General features: G+C 36.6%; 2 protein-coding genes across 2 annotated transcripts; one reads left to right on the top strand and one right to left on the bottom strand.

Moving 5' to 3' along the window:
- Positions 1-2,436: 2,436 nt before the first annotated feature.
- LOC127504242 (protein RD3) lies at positions 2,437-7,530 on the top strand. Its single transcript, XM_051878799.1, has 2 exons — positions 2,437-5,589; positions 6,844-7,530. The coding sequence occupies exons 1-2, from the start codon at positions 5,294-5,296 to the stop codon at positions 7,172-7,174; spliced, it is 627 nt and encodes a 208-aa protein (XP_051734759.1). The 5' UTR covers positions 2,437-5,293; the 3' UTR covers positions 7,175-7,530.
- A 1,107-nt stretch (positions 7,531-8,637) lies between these two features.
- stx5al (syntaxin 5A, like) lies at positions 8,638-16,661 on the bottom strand. The gene is made up of 11 exons (XM_051877433.1): positions 16,520-16,661; positions 15,607-15,835; positions 15,390-15,460; positions 12,611-12,666; positions 12,454-12,524; positions 12,252-12,368; positions 12,106-12,162; positions 11,934-12,015; positions 11,744-11,841; positions 11,542-11,663; positions 8,638-9,876 (listed from the first exon to the last, which is right to left on the bottom strand). Exons 2-11 carry the CDS (start codon positions 15,814-15,816, stop codon positions 9,717-9,719), a joined length of 1,044 nt encoding a protein of 347 aa, XP_051733393.1. The 5' UTR covers positions 15,817-15,835; positions 16,520-16,661; the 3' UTR covers positions 8,638-9,716.
- Between the last annotated feature and the right edge of the window lie 3,547 nt (positions 16,662-20,208).

The following is a 20,208-nucleotide window of genomic DNA, read 5'->3' as shown; positions in this document are numbered from 1 at the left end:
TTATTACTCAAAGGCAAGCCGAGGTAAATCAAACCCGCGTCCTGAACAGATGCATATGGCAGATTTACGGTGACAACATACTGGAGGATAAATATAAAAACTGATCAGGAAGGGAGGGGTGTTTGTTTGCTATAAGTCTGATGGAGACAATAATAAGGATTGTGAATAATTGAACAACTAAATAAATAAATACGAGTTGTATATTACTTAATAAACGAGGGAATGTTTGAGTTATTTTTGATAGTTCCTCATTTCTAATAAAGTCATTTTACATTAGTTACATTATATTTTTATAAATTAGCAGACACTTCTACCTAAAGTGACTTCTATAATAAATAAGGAAAAACATTGTTTTTGTAACAGTTTGAATAAATACTGAGTTATACTAAAGAAACATAATATGAATTTTTGGTGGGACTGCTTGTAAAATGTGTAACATTGCAATGCAGAATGTTACCATAATATTAATAATAATAATAATAATAATTAACATTGCCTTCGGCATGAGATGCTGGGATAGGCTCTTGTATGCTACCCTATAGGACAAGCGATTTAGAGAATGGATGGAATAATAATAATAATAATAATAATAATAATAATTTATTAGTAGTTGTATTGTAAAGAAATCTATTACATAAAATCATGAATTGAATACAAATCCACAAGAGAATAAGCATTAAAGCTGCAATATATTTTTGCAGTAAAATATCCAAAAACCACTGGGCCAGTGTTATATATTTTATTCAGTTGAGTACTTACAATATCCCAAATGTTTTTCAACTATTTGTAAATCATGAGAAAATTGCTATTTTAACCAAGGATCCGGGACGTGTGAGTGAGTCGCCTGTCAATGGCGTCATATCGGCGTTAACCTCAGTTTCCGGTTTTATTTTGTAGAAACCATGGAAACACCAAAGATGCTTTAATATATTACATGTTTTATTAGACAAGGGAACATCTGATTTGACCATTGTTATATAGCTCAACACGTTTAGTCTTATTGTTTAAATCCAGTTTTCTTGATTTTCCACAAGTATGCTTTTACCATGTCTCAGAGAAAAACACCAATTTGTCAAGTAGGTAATACAGCATTTTCTCCATCATACAATACATTTTAAAATTATTTGCATGCGATTTATCAACACAGCCCATCCAGCATTTAATATGATATTCTAATATCGATCTATTTTACTGCACTGTGCAACAAGTGTCTCACAGCAGCCAGCAAGCGAACGCACAGAGCAGTGGTGTGCGGTGGTGTTTTAAAATGAGGAGGCAAAGTCCTCATTTATGTCCCTGTTACACAATTTTAAGTTAACATTACATAAAAAGAGAGACCAAATACAATTCTATTTTGTTATTTTTACACTATGTACTTTTTTATTTTTTAAAACCAAGTATAAATTTCATTAAGTTAGTGTTTTTACTCATTTTTACATTTATTCCAAAATAATAACTAAAGGCAGTAACAATTTAAACAATATATATTATTTATAAACTAATATTAAGCTTTTATTTTTAATAGTCAATTTATTTTCAGCAGTCATCAAGCTTGTGCACACTGGTCACTCACTCACACACAAAGATGTACCTTTAATTTCACCACGCTGATTGCTCACTAAAACCCCCGCAGTCATCATGTTTTCAGGCCATTTCGAGTTTGATTTTGACATGACACAAAGCGGTAATATGTAAATGACAGTTGTTTACTTACTTTTTAATTAGTCTTCCATTAACGCCATCACTGTCTTCATTCAGACCGATTCGACGAGAACGCGCAAGAAAACAAGAGGCGGGATTTATCGCACAAACCAATCATGTCCAATCGTAACCGATCATATCCAATCATAGCGCAATTGAGGCATTGCCTCCTCTCACGTGACTTTCCCCCATTCATTTTCAATTACCCCCCACTAAACCCACCGCACGCTCTGCTTTGTTTCTATGAGCTGAAGGGAGGCACAGAGACGCGGACTCTCCGCTGTAAATTTACCTGCGGGTGTCGCTGTTTGACAGTGTTTCTTTAGAAAAACGAGTGACTTTTACACTTTTTAATGTCAAATTTTGTAACATTTGCATTGTTTTATACAGAGCCCCGGACATGACATGCAGGAAAAAAAATAGTAGGCTAAATCGTACGCACGATTTATTAATTCGTTCCCTCAATTTACTCAAACGTGCGCACGATTTATATTTCGTTCCCTCGATTTACTAAAACGTGCACACGATTTATATTTCGTTCCCTCGATTTACTAAAACGTGCACACGATTTACTATTTCGTTCCCTCGATTTGTAAATCATGCGCATGATTTATAAATCGAGGGAACGAAATAGTAAATCGTGTGCACGTTTTAGTAAATCGAGCTAACGAATTACTAAATCGCGTGCACGATTTAGTAAATCGAGGGAACGAATTAGTAAATCGTGCGCACGATTTAATTTTTTTTCTTGCATGTCATGTGCGGGGGCTCTGTAGTTTTACTTTTGTAATATCGATTATTTTCTCATCCACTTTTTTGGAGGAGGCACTGCCTCCCTTGCCTCCTCGGAGGAAACACCCCTGGCACAGACTAATGTCATAACATAATTTTCAACACACTCAAATGTATCTAATATGATAAACAGAGCTGTGTTACCTTATACCGGAAAAGCGGAAGCAGCGCCGGCGACTGTGGCATAATAAAAGTCCCGCTGCTCGCGGCGTGTGTTGCGTTCGTCTCTCATTAGCAATCGCTCCAGCGGCCTCGTTCAGCTCCCACAACACTCGGCCCTGCTCTGCTTCGTACTACAGTAACGTTAATAATCGCATCCATGAACATGATTTCTGCCCGAGTCCTATCCCGATTTTTTTCCACTGGCTGTGAGGTGAAGACCACATGTCCCAAGATTTCTCGCTCAAACTCGGCGTCATCAAGCTACGCCTTTGTTTTGAATAGGCGACCTCTAGCGGACGAAAAACTACATATTGCACCTTTAATTTCTTACTCCATCCATTGAATTACAGAGGAAATGTTAATCTCGTGCAAATAGTTTTCAGTTTTATCCGTTTAAAAAATATGCAAGTTACAATCATGTTTAGAGAGATAATTTTCCTCCAAATAAGATCTGTCACTGATTTCATGACATTAATTCTTATAGGCCCCGTTTACACTAGTGCGTTTTCGTTTTAAAACGCATAAGTTTTGCTACGGTTACGCCTGTCATTTACACTACGCCAGTGTTTTCGAAAACGTTGCAGACCCCGTTTTAGTTTGCGTTTCAGTGTAAACGGACCAAAATGGAGACTTTTGAAAAGGATGGCGTGGCTGCCACGTTCGCTCTGCGTATCCTTGAAGACCATGTAAACAATAACATGGAGACCGAACTGCAAATTTTCCTGGCTTTGTTGTAAATTTTAGCAGCCATTGTGAAGTTAATCTTACCATTTTTTTTTTTTAATACTGCAGCTGCCTACATGCGCTACAGGCAACTGTTTACACTTGTATGCGCATGCCCAGTGTGCATGAACAGTCATGTGACATGCGTTTTCGGCCGTGTAGTGTAGACGGAGATCGCTTTTAAAATGCTGTGGAAACGCCAGTGTAGACGAGGATCATTTTCATTTTAAAATGCTGTTTTAAAACAAAATCGCACTAGTGTAAACGGGGCCTGTACACAGTTCCTTCATCAACTGTGAGAATCCATGCTTTAAAAATTCTACTTACTTTTTTTCTTTGGGTTGAAGTTACCAGTATCAGTTTCCTTTCCCTCAATAATGTGTTTTGATATCGTTTTCACATTAAAGTCTACACTGAATCATTTAAAAATAAAATATGACAGGGACGTACTAGGAACTGTAACTGTAGAAAGCAATGTGATAACGCCTAACAGAGGGTTTGAAGAATGGATGGGAGAGGAATCACTAGTTTAAAACATCAAAATTGATTGAAATCTAATGGATGGGTATTTTAGCAGGAACTGAATTTGCAGAGATGAAAGTGGGTGTGAAAAAACCCAGAAGTAAATGGGGATTGTGCCCTCTGTCCCATTAAAAAAGCTTTTCAATAAAAAAAAAAAGCTTTTCATTGTGGTTTTTAAAATGACTTGAGCAAGCAAACAAACCACTGCTAAATGCATATTTTCAATAAACAAATGTACAAAAAGCAGTAAAAATAAACTTTTTTTTTTTAAAACCATGAATAATTTAGAAGGCCTCCATTTATTATCCATTAAAAACACACATCCCTTTACTTGTTCAGATATGACAGGAAGTTCGAAATCATTGCAAAAAATGAGCTGAGTTTGCTTTTTTCCTCATTCCGAGACTGACAGACACATGCGGTGTGGCAGCTCTTCCCTGAACACCAGTACTTAAGAACTCTTACATTACACATTAATCTAATCCTAGCAATTTCCCTGGGCTTTTAACAAGAGTGGGGAGACAGTAGACCAAGGAATAAATGTGAGAAGTTCGGTGGTATAAGAACCATAACAAGAAATTAAATCAATTTTTAACTTTGATCTCCATCTTCTTCTGTTTGAAAGTCAAGTTCTGACAAATATTAGTATTATGTCATTCTATACAACTTCACTTTACTCTGTAAGAGGGAAATGGGATGAATTATGCTAGACATGTCTGAAAGATGAGAACTGCAAAGCTATTATATTTCTCTGTGTTACTAATATGATTTCATATCATTTTGTTCACCTACAAAAGGACAGCAGGGGGCCTTAGCAATGTTTATTAAGACAGGATTGAGATCTAATTCTATGTTGTGTAATCCTTAAAAGGAATAGGCTAATCCTATTCATACAGATTCCATCAGAATGACTAAGCTAGACCTACAGTACAGTTTGTGTTCGAAATTAGTTTATATATGTGGAAGAACAGTTTACTTAGAGTAAGTAGTTTTTTCCTTTGCCAGTAATGAACCACAGAAATGTGGTTTTACTGTAGATTACTATCATAACAAGGGATTATCTTTAGCCCTTTATCTGCTGTTGAGAGGGACAGAACTGTCTGCCATGTGATAAAGACGTCCTGTCCTTTCACCATGCACTCCTGTGTAAATATTTAAGACCAATTTGTTGGAAAGGCCCAGTGAGAATATACCCAACCCCTTTGCACATCTAGGAGAAGGTAAGTCCCATAACTCTTGAACCAATTTTTGGAGAATTTCTTTTGTTATTCATTAGGCCCACATATTTTGAGTAGGCTATAACTCCGGTGTTTTTCTGTCAGCAGGCTTTGGTGCACTAATAATGGCTGCATAGTTGGTTTGTGGTGCGCTTCAAAACTCTTTACCATTTCAGATGTTCTTCTGGTTATCAGTGTTCTCCAAGGAACCACAGGTTCCTGATCAGCGCTCGCCTGAGGAATTGGTAACTAAGATGCTGATGTTAGAGTTGGGCTTTTTGGTGAAGCGCACTGAGCGCCTCCGCCAGGAGAGGGCGACGGAGAACCGCAGGCGCAGCTCCTGTGTGGATTACAGCTGGCTGGCTGCTGCTCCACAGAAATCCTCCTATGAGATTCCACCTGGCGAGATACTGGAGCTTCAGGACCTGTGTGCCAAGATCCCTCCCTCCCAATGCGGTCCCCTCATTCTCAGGTAGACCTGCTACGTCTTTACTGAACAAATAAAGGCCTTTTACTGAACAATGCTAAAACTAAGACAGCAAAGTTTGTGAATTATACAATGATTTTAAGGGGCGTCGAAATGCTTAAAGTCGCCTTGAAATGGAAGATGCAATAGTTTTGTTCAGCCCTCCCTACTGTGTTGATATCCGAGTGAAACGGTTTTGCGAACAAGAACAAATGTAGTGCGGGACTTTTGATTTGTCTGTGGGGAATTGATTAAATCGTTTTGATTTGCTATTGCTGCGATCACATGAAAGTCGTTGTGCCGCCCACACGCCAGTAAACACGTAATCAGAGAAGAGAAGAGTTGTTGCGGAGGGAGGGGAAGTTATTTTGATAAAAGTTAATGAGTAATAAATGAATAAAAAATATTTATGTAGGCCTACATATGCATTTTCAATAAAATAAATACTATAATGTTCCATAAAAAATAAGATTTGTCAATTTTGATTTCATGGTGACTTTAGAGAACGTAATTTAGCACAAGTAAAATTTGAAATAGCTAAAGAACACCAAGGATTCTAAATGCTATAACAATTAAAATAGTAATCTGAAACTAAAATAGGCTAATAAAATAAAATCACAATGGCTTGCAGCAAAACATTTATTGTTACTGTTTATTTAATGTCTGATTTCGCCTAGGGCACCAAATAAGTCAGAACCGCCATTGATCTGGGCACAGTGTCATTATAGTGGATGTATGATGTCGGTATTACAGCAGGACATACTAAGTTTGATAGCCAGGAAGTGTCCTAATACTTTTTTCTAAAATTTGAACAGTATGGCCTGGTTTCACAGACAGGGCTTAGATTAAGCCAGGATTAGGCCTTAGTTTAATTAGGACATCTAAGTAGCTTTTATAAATGTGCTTTAGAATAAAAAAAAAAATTACTGGTGTCCATCTTGAGAAAAAACAATGGCACTGACATTAAGATATGCCAGTGCAAGTTGCTTTCAGTTACTTAACATTTTAGTCTAGGACTAGTTTAAGCCTCGTCTGTGAAACTGGGGGTATATCTATTGTTTTATATGCCTATTGTATAATTTTAAACCAGACCAACTTTATTGTGAAATCCATTTGCTTGAAAATATCTAAACAAGTTTTAAGAAATATACAACATGTGTATTGCATATTGAGAAGACTGAACTCAAATCAGATTACAACACAAACCGCTTATTAACTTGGGCATATCTTTTAGATTTAATGTGCTTTTGTTTTGTTTAGGCTGAGGAAAGTGGTGACAGAGGTAGAGCCAGATGTGACTGAGGTGTCTCGCCTGTTCCGTTCTGTTCTATGCAACTACCTGGATGAGGTGGAGGAGAGGACAGCCAGGGAGAGAGCACCGAAGGCTCGGGCCAAGCGCAGCAAGAGCATGTCTGTCATCAACCTGCGCAAACGGTTACGCATCAACCCGCTCTGGAGCAGGGTCACAGCGGGGCGGGACGGTCAGGACCTATCGGAGGAGGATGAGGAGGATGAAGACAATATTCAAAGGAACAGGAGGATCAGGAGCATGCCTGATATCAGTGTAGTGGAAGAAAGAGCGCCGACCTGAACAGGCTGTGTTTGGAATAGAAAACTCTTTATGACACTGGCAACTAGCTGTTTTTTTCTTTTGCTTCTTTTTCTTTCATTTTACTCAGATTATAGAATTGCTGGTTCCCCAGTTATAATGGAAGAAAGCTTTACTTTTCACTTTTTTCTTATTCAAGCATTTTAAAGGATTAGTCCACTTTTAAATTAAAATTTCCTGATAATTTACTCACCCCCATGTCATCTAAGATGTCCATGTACTTCTTTCTTCAGTCGAAAAGAAATTAAGGTTTTTGAGGAAAACATTTCAGGATTTTTCTCCATATAACGTTAGTGGACTTCAATGGCCTCCAAACGGTTGAAGGTAAAAATTACAGTTTCAGTGCAGCTTCAAAGGGCTTTAAATGATACCAGACGAGGAATAAGAGTCTTATCTAGAGAAACGATCGGTCATTTTCTAAAAATTTTTTAAATGTATGCGCTTTATAAAAACAAATGATCGCCTTCAAGTGTTCCACCAAAACCGCACTTCTGTATTCTTCAAAAAGCTTACGCTGTATGTCCTACGCCTTCCCTATTCTACTTAAGAAAAAACGGAACTGGCGCCGCGTTCGTTCCGTAAGTTGATTAGGGAAGGTGTAGGACATTCAGCGTAAGCTTTTTGAAGAATACGGAAGTGCGGTTTTGGCGGAACCACTTGAAGGCGATCATTTGTTTATATAAAACGCATACATTTTTTTTTTTTTTATTTAGAAAATGACCGATCGTTTCGCTAGATAAGACCCTTATTCCTCGTCTGGTATCGTTTAAAGCCCTTTGAAGCTCCACTGAAACTGTATTTTTTACCTTCAACCGTTTGGAGACCAGTGAAGTCCACTATATGTAGAAAAATCCTGGAATGTTTTCCTCAAAAACCTTCATTTCTTTTCGACTGAAGAAAGAAATACATAAATATCTTGGATGACATGGGGGTGATTAAATTATCATGAAATTTTAATTGGAAAGTGAACTAATCCTTTAAGGCATGGTCTTGCTGATTCATTATGGAACTTTTGTAGACTTCTCTTCTATTGAATGTGGCACATTTTCTATTTGAATATCATTTAAAATGTAATTTGTAATGTCAAAGCTGAATTTAGCGGAGCCATTACTCCAGTCTTCAGTGTCACATTATTCTTCAGAAATCATTCTAATATGCTGATTTCTTTTAATATCATCAATGCTGAAAGCAGTTGTGCTGCTAAATATTTTTGTGGATAAAAGGTTTACTGGCATTATGTCACTTTTTTTATTTCAAGCATTTTACAGCATGACCTTTTGTTTGCTTCCCTTCTATTAAATGTGGCATAATTATCAAATGCAAGAAAAATGCCACTTTTATCCTCTATTTAAAACAGCTAACTTTTTTTAGTAATCTCATGAATTTAAAATAAGTTACGCACCCCGTACTGTATGCTATTGCAGAAAATAAAAACGGCAAACACATTACGACAAAGCATACATTTCTATTTCCATTTTTTAAAATCTTTACAGTATGCGTTTCACAAATGGTGGGGTGGGACTTTCCCCCAATCTCAATGTCCAGTTAAACACAATTGGATGTATTCTACAGAAAACACTATTTACGTTGAGATCTGGAAAGCAGTATTTTCATGGATCCCCTGAAACCATACACAGTGAAATTTCAACAAGCAGAACATTAATGTACAAACAAGACTGTGAAAGATGATTAAAACATCCACTGAAATGAAAAAAAAAAAAAAAATTCATTCCTGTTTGAATTATGTTCAAATTTCATGTTAAAGCATTTCTCTGCTTTGACTAAAATTTGGATAAGGCCACTAGCTTCAAATACTGATCTCTTACTTGTTGAACCAGATGTATTTAGAACAGTGGAAATTGATCCCAAAATCAAAAATACAAAGAATACACGTAAAAACCTCTAGGCAGTGTCACCATAAAAGTGTAGAAGCATTACCGCCATTTGAGATGGCTTGGTGGTTTACTGCAGCAGTCAGAATATAAGAGAGATTCTGTTACAAACCCCTGCATAAAGTCCTCTCTAAAAGGATATTTAGACAAAAGAGAAAAAAATGCAAATGCATAATAAAGTCTTAGAAGTAGTGATGTCTGTAGGTGTATCACATGATTAATGCCAGTCACACTGATCCAGAATATGTTAAAACAGTGGTTCTTTATCCATGTCATGATTGCTGGCTTTACTCATGGATATATCTCTGTAATCGGTGTGAGTTCATCATTTTCAAGAGTTCCCTCTACAGATACCAAACATATTAGATTGAATTTGAAACGTTCAAACATAGGCATAAATTAAACATTCTTTTTAAATTGACTACAAACTGACAACTGCTCTGGCTATACTGGACTTGAGTCTTATAAATTCACCAATTTTGGGAAAAAGATCACTAAAAGAGACATCAGCAGCCAGTGAGCATAGAAAGAGCAGAGAAAAGACAGAAAGAAAAAGAGACAACAGCCCCTTTCACTATTCAAATACTGAGAATCCCCTGATTCCTCGAATCTGCTCCTCTTAAGAGTGGACGTCAGGTCATGAAAACCACAAAGACAATGAAAAAGATGATGAGGATTAGGAAGATCTTGATGAGCAGCCAGCGGTTGTTGGATACAGACTGGAAATATTTGAGTATCTCTGTGTGCGCTAGGTCCACATTCAGCTGAGTGTCCTCTACATTAGCATCAATTCTGTCAGGGAAGAGAGAAGTTCAATGGGAAAAAATCATTTTTTGTTTATACAGTGTGAATACACTACCGTTCAAAGGTTTGGGGTCAGTAAGATTATGCTCACCAAGGATGCATTTATTTGATCAAATAGAAATAGAAATCTTTTGTAACATTATAAAAATCTTTTAATCCTGGAGATACAGGCTGCTGACTTGTTGCTTTGCTGCTCTATCAGACAATGACTTTGCAGGCAGTGTTTGCGAACGAAGGTACCTCACAAAACAGAAAGCTTTGGTGATAGTAATTTCTTGGTGATAATTTCTCACTAAAAATGACATCAAAAGTGGAAAACATTGGTCAAAAAATTAGATTTATACAAACTGACCACCAACCGCAACTCTCAGATGCCATGTTTATTTTGAAGCTCAACAGTCACAAAATGGAACGCTCAGGAATGAGGGATGTCAAAGGCAGCAAAGGATACATCTATGCTGCCTTAAAAAATGGGTCTCAGGAGACAGGAAGTGAAGCTAACATTGTATTCGAACATGCCTTGATGCCTTCCTTCCATTTTACGTCCGAATACATGGTATTCGAAAAACAGTAGGCGAAAAGTTCCTGGATGACCTACTACTTCCGCCAAGATACTGAAGTGCGCATTCGATGGACACTTGACTATCCCATGAGGCCATGGGAGAGATTTTACGAATGGCAGTGAAGCGACGCAACTGACGCTAGTAGGTTACGTGACAGTAACATCATGGCGGATGTAGTATGTCTGAATTTTATTCATAATACCCATATTCTTTCTATATAGAACATACTTTTTTAACGGTCATGAAGTAAATTCAAATGTAGTACCTACTCTCAGACAGTATGCGATTTCAGAAGCAATGAGTGGGTCTCCAGGAGCAGGGTTGAAGACCTCTGCTTTAATGTATCCTTGCTGAATAAAGGTGTTAAATTCTTTCCCCCCAAAAAAAGTACTGCCCCTAAACTTTTAAATGGTAGTGTATGTCAGAAGATTTATAACTGGAGTCAAGATGTTGGCATATTTAAAGCAACCTGAACCATTACATCAATTGAGAATTTTTTTTTTTTACTGGAACTGTGGGCTAACTGTTACTGTGGCAGTAAAAAAAACCTGATTACAATGGCAGAGAGCTTTTCATTATGGTCACAGACCATGATGACCTGACCACAAATGGAAGAAAATGGGAAAAACAAACTTGCTTATTGATTAGACACTGAAACTGTGGAATAGAAAAAAGCTTGTGCTTGAATCTGACCTACATTTCTGGATATAGGTCAGTGTTATTTTATTATTATTATTTTTACTATTATAGTATTTATTAATATTTAAAATTTGCTTTTATTTTTATATTTTCCGTTTTCATTTTCATTTTAATTTCAGTAATTTTGTTAGTGTTTTTGTCATTTTTATTAGTTTTAGTTTTTATTTCAATTTAGCTTCAATTTATGTTTATTTCATTTTAAGTTTATTTTAACTTTACTTCAATTACCTAAAACTATTTGTAAGTTTTCGTTAACAATAATAACACTGGTATAGGTGAAAATATGGAGCAGAAAATGTCAGAAAATCCATCTTAATGGACCTCGTAATGATGAAGAATCTATCAATTAAGATCCTTTCATACATAAAAAGACACACAGTTTTTTCCTCACCTCTGTACGGTCTCCTCCTGTTCTTTCACCATGTGAGCCAGCTGCTGAAATATGGAGCCAAGCTCCACAATGGTGGACTCTATATTCTGCATAGTGTCTGCACGGTTCTGAATGTATGAATCCTAAACAGACACATGTCAACAATGTGAATAAGTTTACCTGCAGCTATACCATTACATCAAACCCGATAAACAAACAATACCCGTTCATTGATTAACTGCATCTGTTGACTGGAGTTGAGGTCCATATCTATAGATATATCTGTCTTCTTGGAGTCGTCCTGCATAAGAACTGAATTGTCTGTTAAAAGAGAAGCAAGAGGGAAAAATAACTACATGAATGTGTCAAGGCAGACATTGTCTTTGCTTTTTCATGAGTGGAGATTCTCTTACTGAATTCGTTGGCATGGAAAGCGGATGAGGAGGCAGGAGTCTGTGAAAACTGCTCTTGTCTACTTCTCTGCTGCTTCAAATTCTAAACAGAGAGAAAAAATAGCCCAAATATCATAAAAATGATCCACAATTTAGCATGCAGCATCCCACACCAAACAAGTAAATCAATTACCTCTGTTCTGACCTCCAGTACTGACTTGAAGTCACTTGACATTGATGCCAGTTTGGACTACAAACAGAAAACAGTGTTTCATTCCAGGCGAAAGTCCACTAGTCATCTTTATTTTGTGATTGACCACTAAGGCCAGAGGTTAATACCTGTAATGAGACTACAATGGTGTTGGAATGTGTCTGAAGATGTCTGCCATTCTGTCCACTCCGTGATCGAACGAGTTCCTGCAGGCCAGCTATCTGCTTATTCAGACTGTTGATGTCCTGAATAAACACAGACAGTTACAGTATAAAATGGACAGACAGAATAATGTGTTCTTGGCGAAAGGGAAGTAAGAATCACCCTAACCTGTTTCACAATGTAAGTGAGTTCATCAATTTCAGTTGCTTTGTCATCAAAAAGGGACTTTCTTTTGGCAACTGCAGGTGTAAACAGATTGAGTTACACATCAAACACGGTCCACAGTGGTACATGTGTGAGATGGCGAGGGATACAAGATACTTACGAATTGTGAGCTTCTCCAACTTGGCAAAAGTGTTGCTGAGGTCTCTTCCAATTCGCCTGTTAATAAGATGTGGTCAATATCTGTCATAAGGCCAAGTCGAAATAACACAGACCATTAAAGCTTAAGTAGGTCTGAATAAATTATAGGTCAAACGCAGCGTCTCGGTGCCAATACTAAATACAGTTGCAGGAAAAAGACTGTAAACCATCTGGATTTTCCAGGAAATTGGTCATAATATTGGATCTGATCTTCAACAACAATGAACAAACAACAGACTGAAGTATGTGAAGTAACTAGTCAGAAGTCAGCTAACATGGAATCCAATCAGTGTTGGTCAGAGCCGCTCTGCCCTAAAAAAAATCATTCACAAGTTTTGAGTTTGACTTTTGGGTCAATTACTTGATGCTTATTTATGCTTTAGTTATTTAGTCCAGATCTACTGACTTACAAATACATTAAAATGCAACTCATAACAATATTTTGAATAAAGTCCAAACTATCAGTGTAATACAACTGTCCCGATATCATAAAGTCATAAAATGTAATTCTTGAAAACAAAACATTAATTGTTGTATTCTTTTACTATTACTTCTTACACAAAATATGTACACTACCTTTCAAATGTTTTAGGTCAGTAAGTTTTTTTTTTTTTAATGTTTTTGAAAGAAATCTCTTATGCTTACCAAGACTGCATTTAATTGATCAAACTACAGTAAAAACAGTTGTGTTGCTTCATATTTTTGTGGAAACAGTGATACATTTTTTTTTCAGGATTATTTGATTAATATAAAGTTCCAAAGAACAGCATTTATTTGAAATAGAAATTGTTAATGTCTATACTGTTACTATACTTGCTGAATAAAATAGTTAACTTCTTACTGACCTCAAACTTAAAAATCTTACTAACCGTAAACATTTGAATAGTAGTGTATATATTAATGTAAACAAATATATATTAAAAATTGTCACTTTAAAAATGTAATGATATTCAAGAGTAACTCATGATATTTGTAAAAATTATATTCAGGAATCACATATCAAACTTGAAATCATATGTGTTATTAATTTAAGCAAACTGTGTATGTGTATTGTCAATGTTGGGTGTAATTAACTACTAAGTAATCTAATTACTGTAATTTAATTACTTTTCCCTTGAAAAAGTAAGAGATTACTCTTAATTTTTCTGTAATTTAATTAGTTACTTTTGATGTAATTGCATTAAAGCTGCAGTCTGTAAGTTTTGCCTCTTTGTCGCCATCTCTGTTTGAAACCTGCAATTGCAGTTGTTTGCGAAATTATCATCTTTACGTGGGTTGTGCCTCGGCACGGCTCCTCAGAGCGGATGAATCTATTGTTTGCTGTCAGTCACCACACCAGTGTGGATACTGTACTTCAGAATCACAGATTGTAGTCTTGGAAGTACGACCAAGATAAGAATTTTCACCGGAAAATGTCTTGAACAAGTAAGTAACATGTCTGCCACTTTTGTTCTTACCAACTGAGGAAAAAAAGCATTACAATAAATCGTGCTAGCAATGGTGATTAAATCAAAACGATCTCTTACCTCGGATCACATCAAACCGTGCAAATTATTATTATTGTTATACTTTATAGGCGCGGGAAGTGGGGGTGCTGGAGGTGCTGCAGCACCCCCTGTTTTCACAGGACAGTAAATGTAACTGAACAAATTTTTGATCAGTTACATTTATTCATTTTTATCATTTAATAATTTGTTTGTAATAAACCCTTTAATTGGGCTATAAAAATGTTTTTTTTTTTTGTTTTTTTAAGAACAACTAAGATCAAATAAAAACGCTTTATGGGCTCAAGCATAGGCAGTGTTTCCAATAGCGTGTTTTGTAGCGTTGAGCAATGTAGCAAATCACAGAGAAATCTGTTGATTTCTGGAACGCAATGAGATATTAGGATCCACTCACCGCTCAAAACGCCGAGTTTTTGTTCAGCGCTGAATGCTTTGCATGCTGGCAAATCCTGATTAAAAAAGTGTAGACATTATTATTAAAGAATCATTGTGCAGTCACTGAAGCATTGTGAGATCGTCTTTTTAGTGATTATAAAGGAAGCACTCGTTGCGCGCATTCTGCCCTGCCAATTCATGCACGCAGCACTGCCTATGCTTGCTTTTATGTTTCTGAATGTTGTTGATACTTTAATAACAAATATTATAATGTATCACCATTTATGCTGGGATCTGTAGGTTATGGTTAGGGCTAGGCGACATGTAACTTAAAAGTGTAACATGGAAATCTCGGATGTACTGGAAAAAAAACGTTTTAAACTTTTTATTTGTTAAATGCTGCAGCTAATGTATTTTAGTACATTAATGGATCTTGAGAGAGGAAATGTCATTGCTGGCTATGGAGACCTCACTGAGCCATCGGATTTCAACAAAAATATCTTAATTTGCGTTCCGAAGATTAACGTAGGTCTTACGGGTGTGGAACGGCATGAGAGTGAGTAATTAATGACATTATTTTCATTTTTGGGTGAACTAACACTTTAACAACATTAGCATTGTTTAGAGTGTCCGACTCCCATGCGGACGGGCCCGGATTTGCGTCCCGCTTGGAGCGAGCAGGTAGTTGTTAAGTTTAGGTACTGGGCAGGATTAAGGGATGTAGAATATGGTCATGCAGAATAAGGCATTAATATGTGCTTTATTAGTACTAATAAACAGCCAATATGCATGCTAATAAGCAACTGGTTAATAGTGAGAATTGGACCCTAAACTAAAGCATTACCAAAATTTTTTACTCACTTAGCAAAGAGTGTGAATTCACTCCGCTGTCTGACTGCACTGTTGACAGCTCTGACAGGCTGTGCTCCATTCTGGAATAGAACAAGAGAAAATCATCAACAATTCTTTGGTATTTTTCTACTCATGATACAACACACTCCACTAAAAGGAGACTACATTGTTGAACCTATCAGCCACTCGCAGGTTACCAGACAGTATGAATCAATAGTTATTGCACCTGTCTCCCCTGCAGGGACTTGCAGACAGACTGAAACTCGCTGGTACGGTCTCGGCAGGACATGCTGAATGTGTCCACGATGGGGGCGATGGGTGCTGGGACAGCCAGGGGGGTTTCCAGCTGCTGGACCAGCTGGGACTGGGTCAGAGAGGGCCCAGTGTACACCCCGTCCTGGCTGCTTCTAGGACCGTGACGGCGACGTGTGTTCATGGAGGCACCAACTCATCACCTTAAGAGGGGCAAAGAGAAATCAATCAAAGTGAAATTGTATTAACAGCAAAACTAACCTCGAGTTTCACTTTTCTTCTTTTGCCAAACGATTCTGATGCAGATACTTGTTTTATTATTTAAATTATGCATCTGTGGTTGTCTCACAACCTAGATAGTATCTAGACAGCACTGGGAATGTCTATGATATAAACAATCCTCACAATTATGTTGAAAACAGTTGGCTGCATAACATTTTTGTTGAAAATAATTTTTTTGATGATTAGACTATTTGAAAGACAAGCATTTATTTGAAATAGAAATCTTTTGTAACGTTATCAATGTCTTTTATTTGCTCTCTCTCAAAAACAGCTGTCTACCTATACAGCATGTCGAGAGAGACTTTTGCTACTCTATTGTTGTGATTGTCCTGCATCATCTGCGTAATGTCACCGTTATAAAAACAGAAGAATACGCAAGTGTGACAGTATCTAATTATTTTGCAATAATTTTCATACTCTTACTGACAACCAACTCTAGCTAGCTGCTAAGCTAAGTATGTAGCAGAATGTGTGATTATAGCTGCTTTCATCGGTCAAACAGTGAAATACGTCACACACATCTAAATAATTGAGCAGCGCTGAAGTGAGTACTGAGGGGGAGATGACAACAAGTGAACTGAAAGATATAAGGATTCATTTCTCACCACTCTGCCTCTCTGATGGCTGAACTGTGCAGGCTGTGAATAATATCCGGGTCTTCACACAAATATTGACGTCACTGCCACGTACTCTTTAAAAGGGATAATCACTTATTATGTTCAACACAAGGTGGTGCTGCGACACTATATGTTTGAATCTCAGCAGACGTCGTGGGTTGAAGTTATGCAGATGGATACTGATCTCATTCTATTGTTATAAAATGAGAAGTCAAATTATGTAGCTAAAACATAACTGAGTGAACGTCGTCTAAGAAAGCAGAATATGTACCATGTTTTCACATCAATGTGTGACTCTCTATTTTTCTTCTTTTCTTCTATTAGGTTAATTCCTATCTTTTTTTTTTTTTTTAATTGTATCTCTTAATAGTTACTAATGTAATTGCTTACTTTGGCTTGATAGTGGAATAAGATTTTGTGGAAAAAAAATCTTGTTTCTTAGACAGTGAATTTGCATACAAAATGAATGAAACTAGAAAGTTTTTGAAAGTAAATATATTTTTTAGATTTTATTCTTAGATAGAAAAACAAACAAACTAACTAATGTTTTTACATAATCTTAAACATATAAGCTAAATAATGTTGTCAATAATACTGTCAACTGTCCATAATAGGAAATCACTTAAATAATTTAATAAAATAATTCAGAATACAATTTCACAAAGTCATGACTAGGGCTATGACTATGAGCTGTTAAAAAAACAAATAAGTAAAAAGCATCACAGATGGTCTCTGGGCCTGTTAAGAGGAAAAAGAATAATTAATTAGAATGATGATGATAATGAAGACGATGATGATGATTATTATTATTATTTGGACACCATGAGAAGTTAACTTGGCCACATATTTTTATTTTTGTTGCAAAGTTAATGATTAAGAGAGGAAAATTATTTTAAAGAAGTTCTATGAAAGTTTAAGTTCAGCAAATATGTCAATAATAGCTTGTGATGTCAAGTCATAAACTTGTGCATTACCTCCATTCACACTGAATGTGTTCAACAAATGGCAGCTCAATAATCTCTGGACCATGCACATTCTGGGCATACGAAATTAACTGTAACTTTGTTGGAAAAAAGAAAAAAAAGAGAAGGAACAGATTTGATGATGAACATAATCATTCCCGTATTCAGTTGCTGTGTTCGAAATAGCCCCCATACTCTCCTTCACTATTCCCTACATTACCCCATAATAGTTCACTTGAAGGAGTGAATAAAAACGAGTGAATTTGTGATTGCCGTTTAAAGGGTTAGTTCACCCAAAAATGAAAATTCTGTCATTAATTACTCACCCTCATGTCGTTCTACACCCGTAAGACCTTCATTCATCTTCGGAACACAAATTAAGATATTTTTGATTAAATCCGATGGCTCAGCGAGGCCTGCATAGACAGCAATGGTACTTCCTCTCTCAAGATCCATAAAGGTACTAAAAACATTTTTGAATCAGTTCATGTGAGTTCAGTGGTTCTATCTTTATATTATAAAGTGACTAGAATCTAGTGAAAAGAATATTTTTTTGTGCACCAAAAAACCCTCAAAACGACTTTTTAACAATATCTAGTGATGGCCGATTTCAAAACACTGCTTCAGAGCGTTATGAATCTTTTGAGTCGAATCAGTGATTCGGATCGCGTATCAAACCGCCAAACTGCTGAAATCACGTGACTTTGGCGCGCCGATCCACTGATTTGATTTGTAAAGCTTCGAAGCTTCATGAAGCAGTGTTATGAAATCGGCCATCACTAGATATTGTTAAAAAGTCGTTATTTTGTTTTTTTTGGCGCACAAAAAATATTCTCATTGCTTTATAATATTAAGGTAGAACCGATGTACTCACATGAATCGATTTAAATATGTTTTTAGTACCTTTATGGATCTTGAGAGAGGAAGTAACATTGCTGTCTATGCAGGCCTCGCTGAGCCATCGGGTTTAATAAAAAATATCTTAATTTGTGTTCCAAAGATGAACGAAGGTCTTAGTGGTGTGGAACGACATGAGGGTGAGTAATTAATGACATTATTTTCATTTTTGGGTGAACTAACCCTTTAATAATCATTTGAAATTTAACAAACTTGCAACTCCAGTAGTAAAATGAAATGATCTCTGTCATGGAAACCATGTATAAACCTTAATCAAACAATTTAATAATCACTTTAAAAATGAAATTATACATGTATGATATTACGCAGTAGCTACAGTGGACCAGCGCGGTTTGGAAAATGGATGGATGAATGATTTAGCTGCGGGCGCCATCTTCTGGCGAGGCGCGGGAATTCATTCGGCACACGACTCTCACAGTGCATTATGGGTATTCTCTAGCCGTTGCGTACATCAGTTACACTGTGGGATTGAATTAGTGCACTCGATATCGTCCACTATGGTTTCGGACATCCATATAAATGGCTGTCCCCTATATAGGGAGCGATTTCGGACACAGAACATGTTTCTGTTCGTACCTGCATCACGGTGATGTTATTGTTCACGCTGACACATTCCAAAGCCTCATCTGAGCAGCAGCCTCCACAGCGCTTCACAGGCACACATGAGGGCCAGACACGTTTGTCAATCACCTCAGGGAATTCATGATCAACTTGAACTAAAATTTCACGTGGCTTACAGGTACTGCGGACAATGAGGTTATCTGCCAAAAGTGAATAAATGAATGGAGAACACTATGAAAATACATGTAGTATCTGTTTGATGTAATGTCAACATCTCTACATTTGAGTTCTCTAAGAAACATTGTTGATGTTCAGTATCCAGCTTTACTCGTGCATAGTGAATAGTACAACACACTAACAGACCACACACAGAGAGAGAAAGAGAGAGAGAGAGAAAGAGAGAGAGATACCTTCAGCAGAGTTATGAGCGATATTTTGGTTGTTCGGGCGATTCTGTGGGGATACAGATACAACAATTTGGTTAATTACTTGATTTATTTATTAGTGGTTTCTAATGATTGATAAATTCCAACAGTTTTTCCAGTGTTAACTTCTGGTATTCATTTTCATAGTCACTAATAGGTGAGTCACTAAGTTTTGGGATAATCCGCGCGTACACATTTGAACGTTCAATAACACTTTATTTTAGTGTCCTTGTTACTTAAGCTACATGTACTTACTGTAGTAATAACAGTATGTAATGCAAAATTACATGCAACTAACCCTAAACTTAAATTATACAGTAAGTACATGTTGTTCATTAACATTACTCAGAACTTAAATGTAGTTACACTGTAACAAGGACACCTTAAAATAAAGTGTAAACGTATGTTCTTTTCTTAACAGAGTGTATATTGTCCATAAAAACAGAGACTGACTGAAAAGTTGTGCTACAAAATAAGATCAGTGTGTCTACATCTCTCCTGCCTGTTGTAATTAAACCGACACGGTGACTGTAAGCACGTACTCCAGCATCCTACGTAAATCACCAAAACACTACGCTGTGTTTACAACTCCTACGCGTAACTATAGAAAGCAAGTCTCACACACAGTGACTATAAAGAATTTAACGTAATTTCGTGCATTTTAACAATTACGGACATGTATTGATACCGTTTCACTGCCACTTATGAGACACACTAAACCTAAAACCTGAACTAAGAGAAAAACAGGATAACAGAGAAAACTTTTAGTAAATTATATATATATACATAAATTATGTTCCTGTAGTAAATG

Source organism: Ctenopharyngodon idella, chromosome 21 (assembly GCF_019924925.1).
Source record: "Ctenopharyngodon idella isolate HZGC_01 chromosome 21, HZGC01, whole genome shotgun sequence".
Classification (NCBI taxonomy): Eukaryota; Metazoa; Chordata; class Actinopteri; order Cypriniformes; family Xenocyprididae; genus Ctenopharyngodon; species Ctenopharyngodon idella.
Note: the sequence above shows the minus strand (reverse complement) of the source record. Positions and strands in the feature narration are given on the sequence as shown.

Bases quoted from the DNA above. Each gene is read 5' to 3' on its own strand.
- LOC127504242 (XM_051878799.1), top strand. From the start codon at position 5,294: ATGTTCTTCTGGTTATCAGTGTTCTCCAAGGAACCACAGGTTCCTGAT. The intron at 5,590-6,843 runs GTAGACCTGCTA...TGTTTTGTTTAG, and splicing joins TGCGGTCCCCTCATTCTCAG to GCTGAGGAAAGTGGTGACAG.
- stx5al (XM_051877433.1), bottom strand. From the start codon at position 15,816: ATGAACACACGTCGCCGTCACGGTCCTAGAAGCAGCCAGGACGGGGTG. The intron at 12,667-15,389 runs GTGAGTAAAAAA...TCTTATTAACAG, and splicing joins GAATTCACACTCTTTGCTAA to GCGAATTGGAAGAGACCTCA. The intron at 12,369-12,453 runs GTTAGGGTGATT...GTGTTTATTCAG, and splicing joins TCACTTACATTGTGAAACAG to GACATCAACAGTCTGAATAA.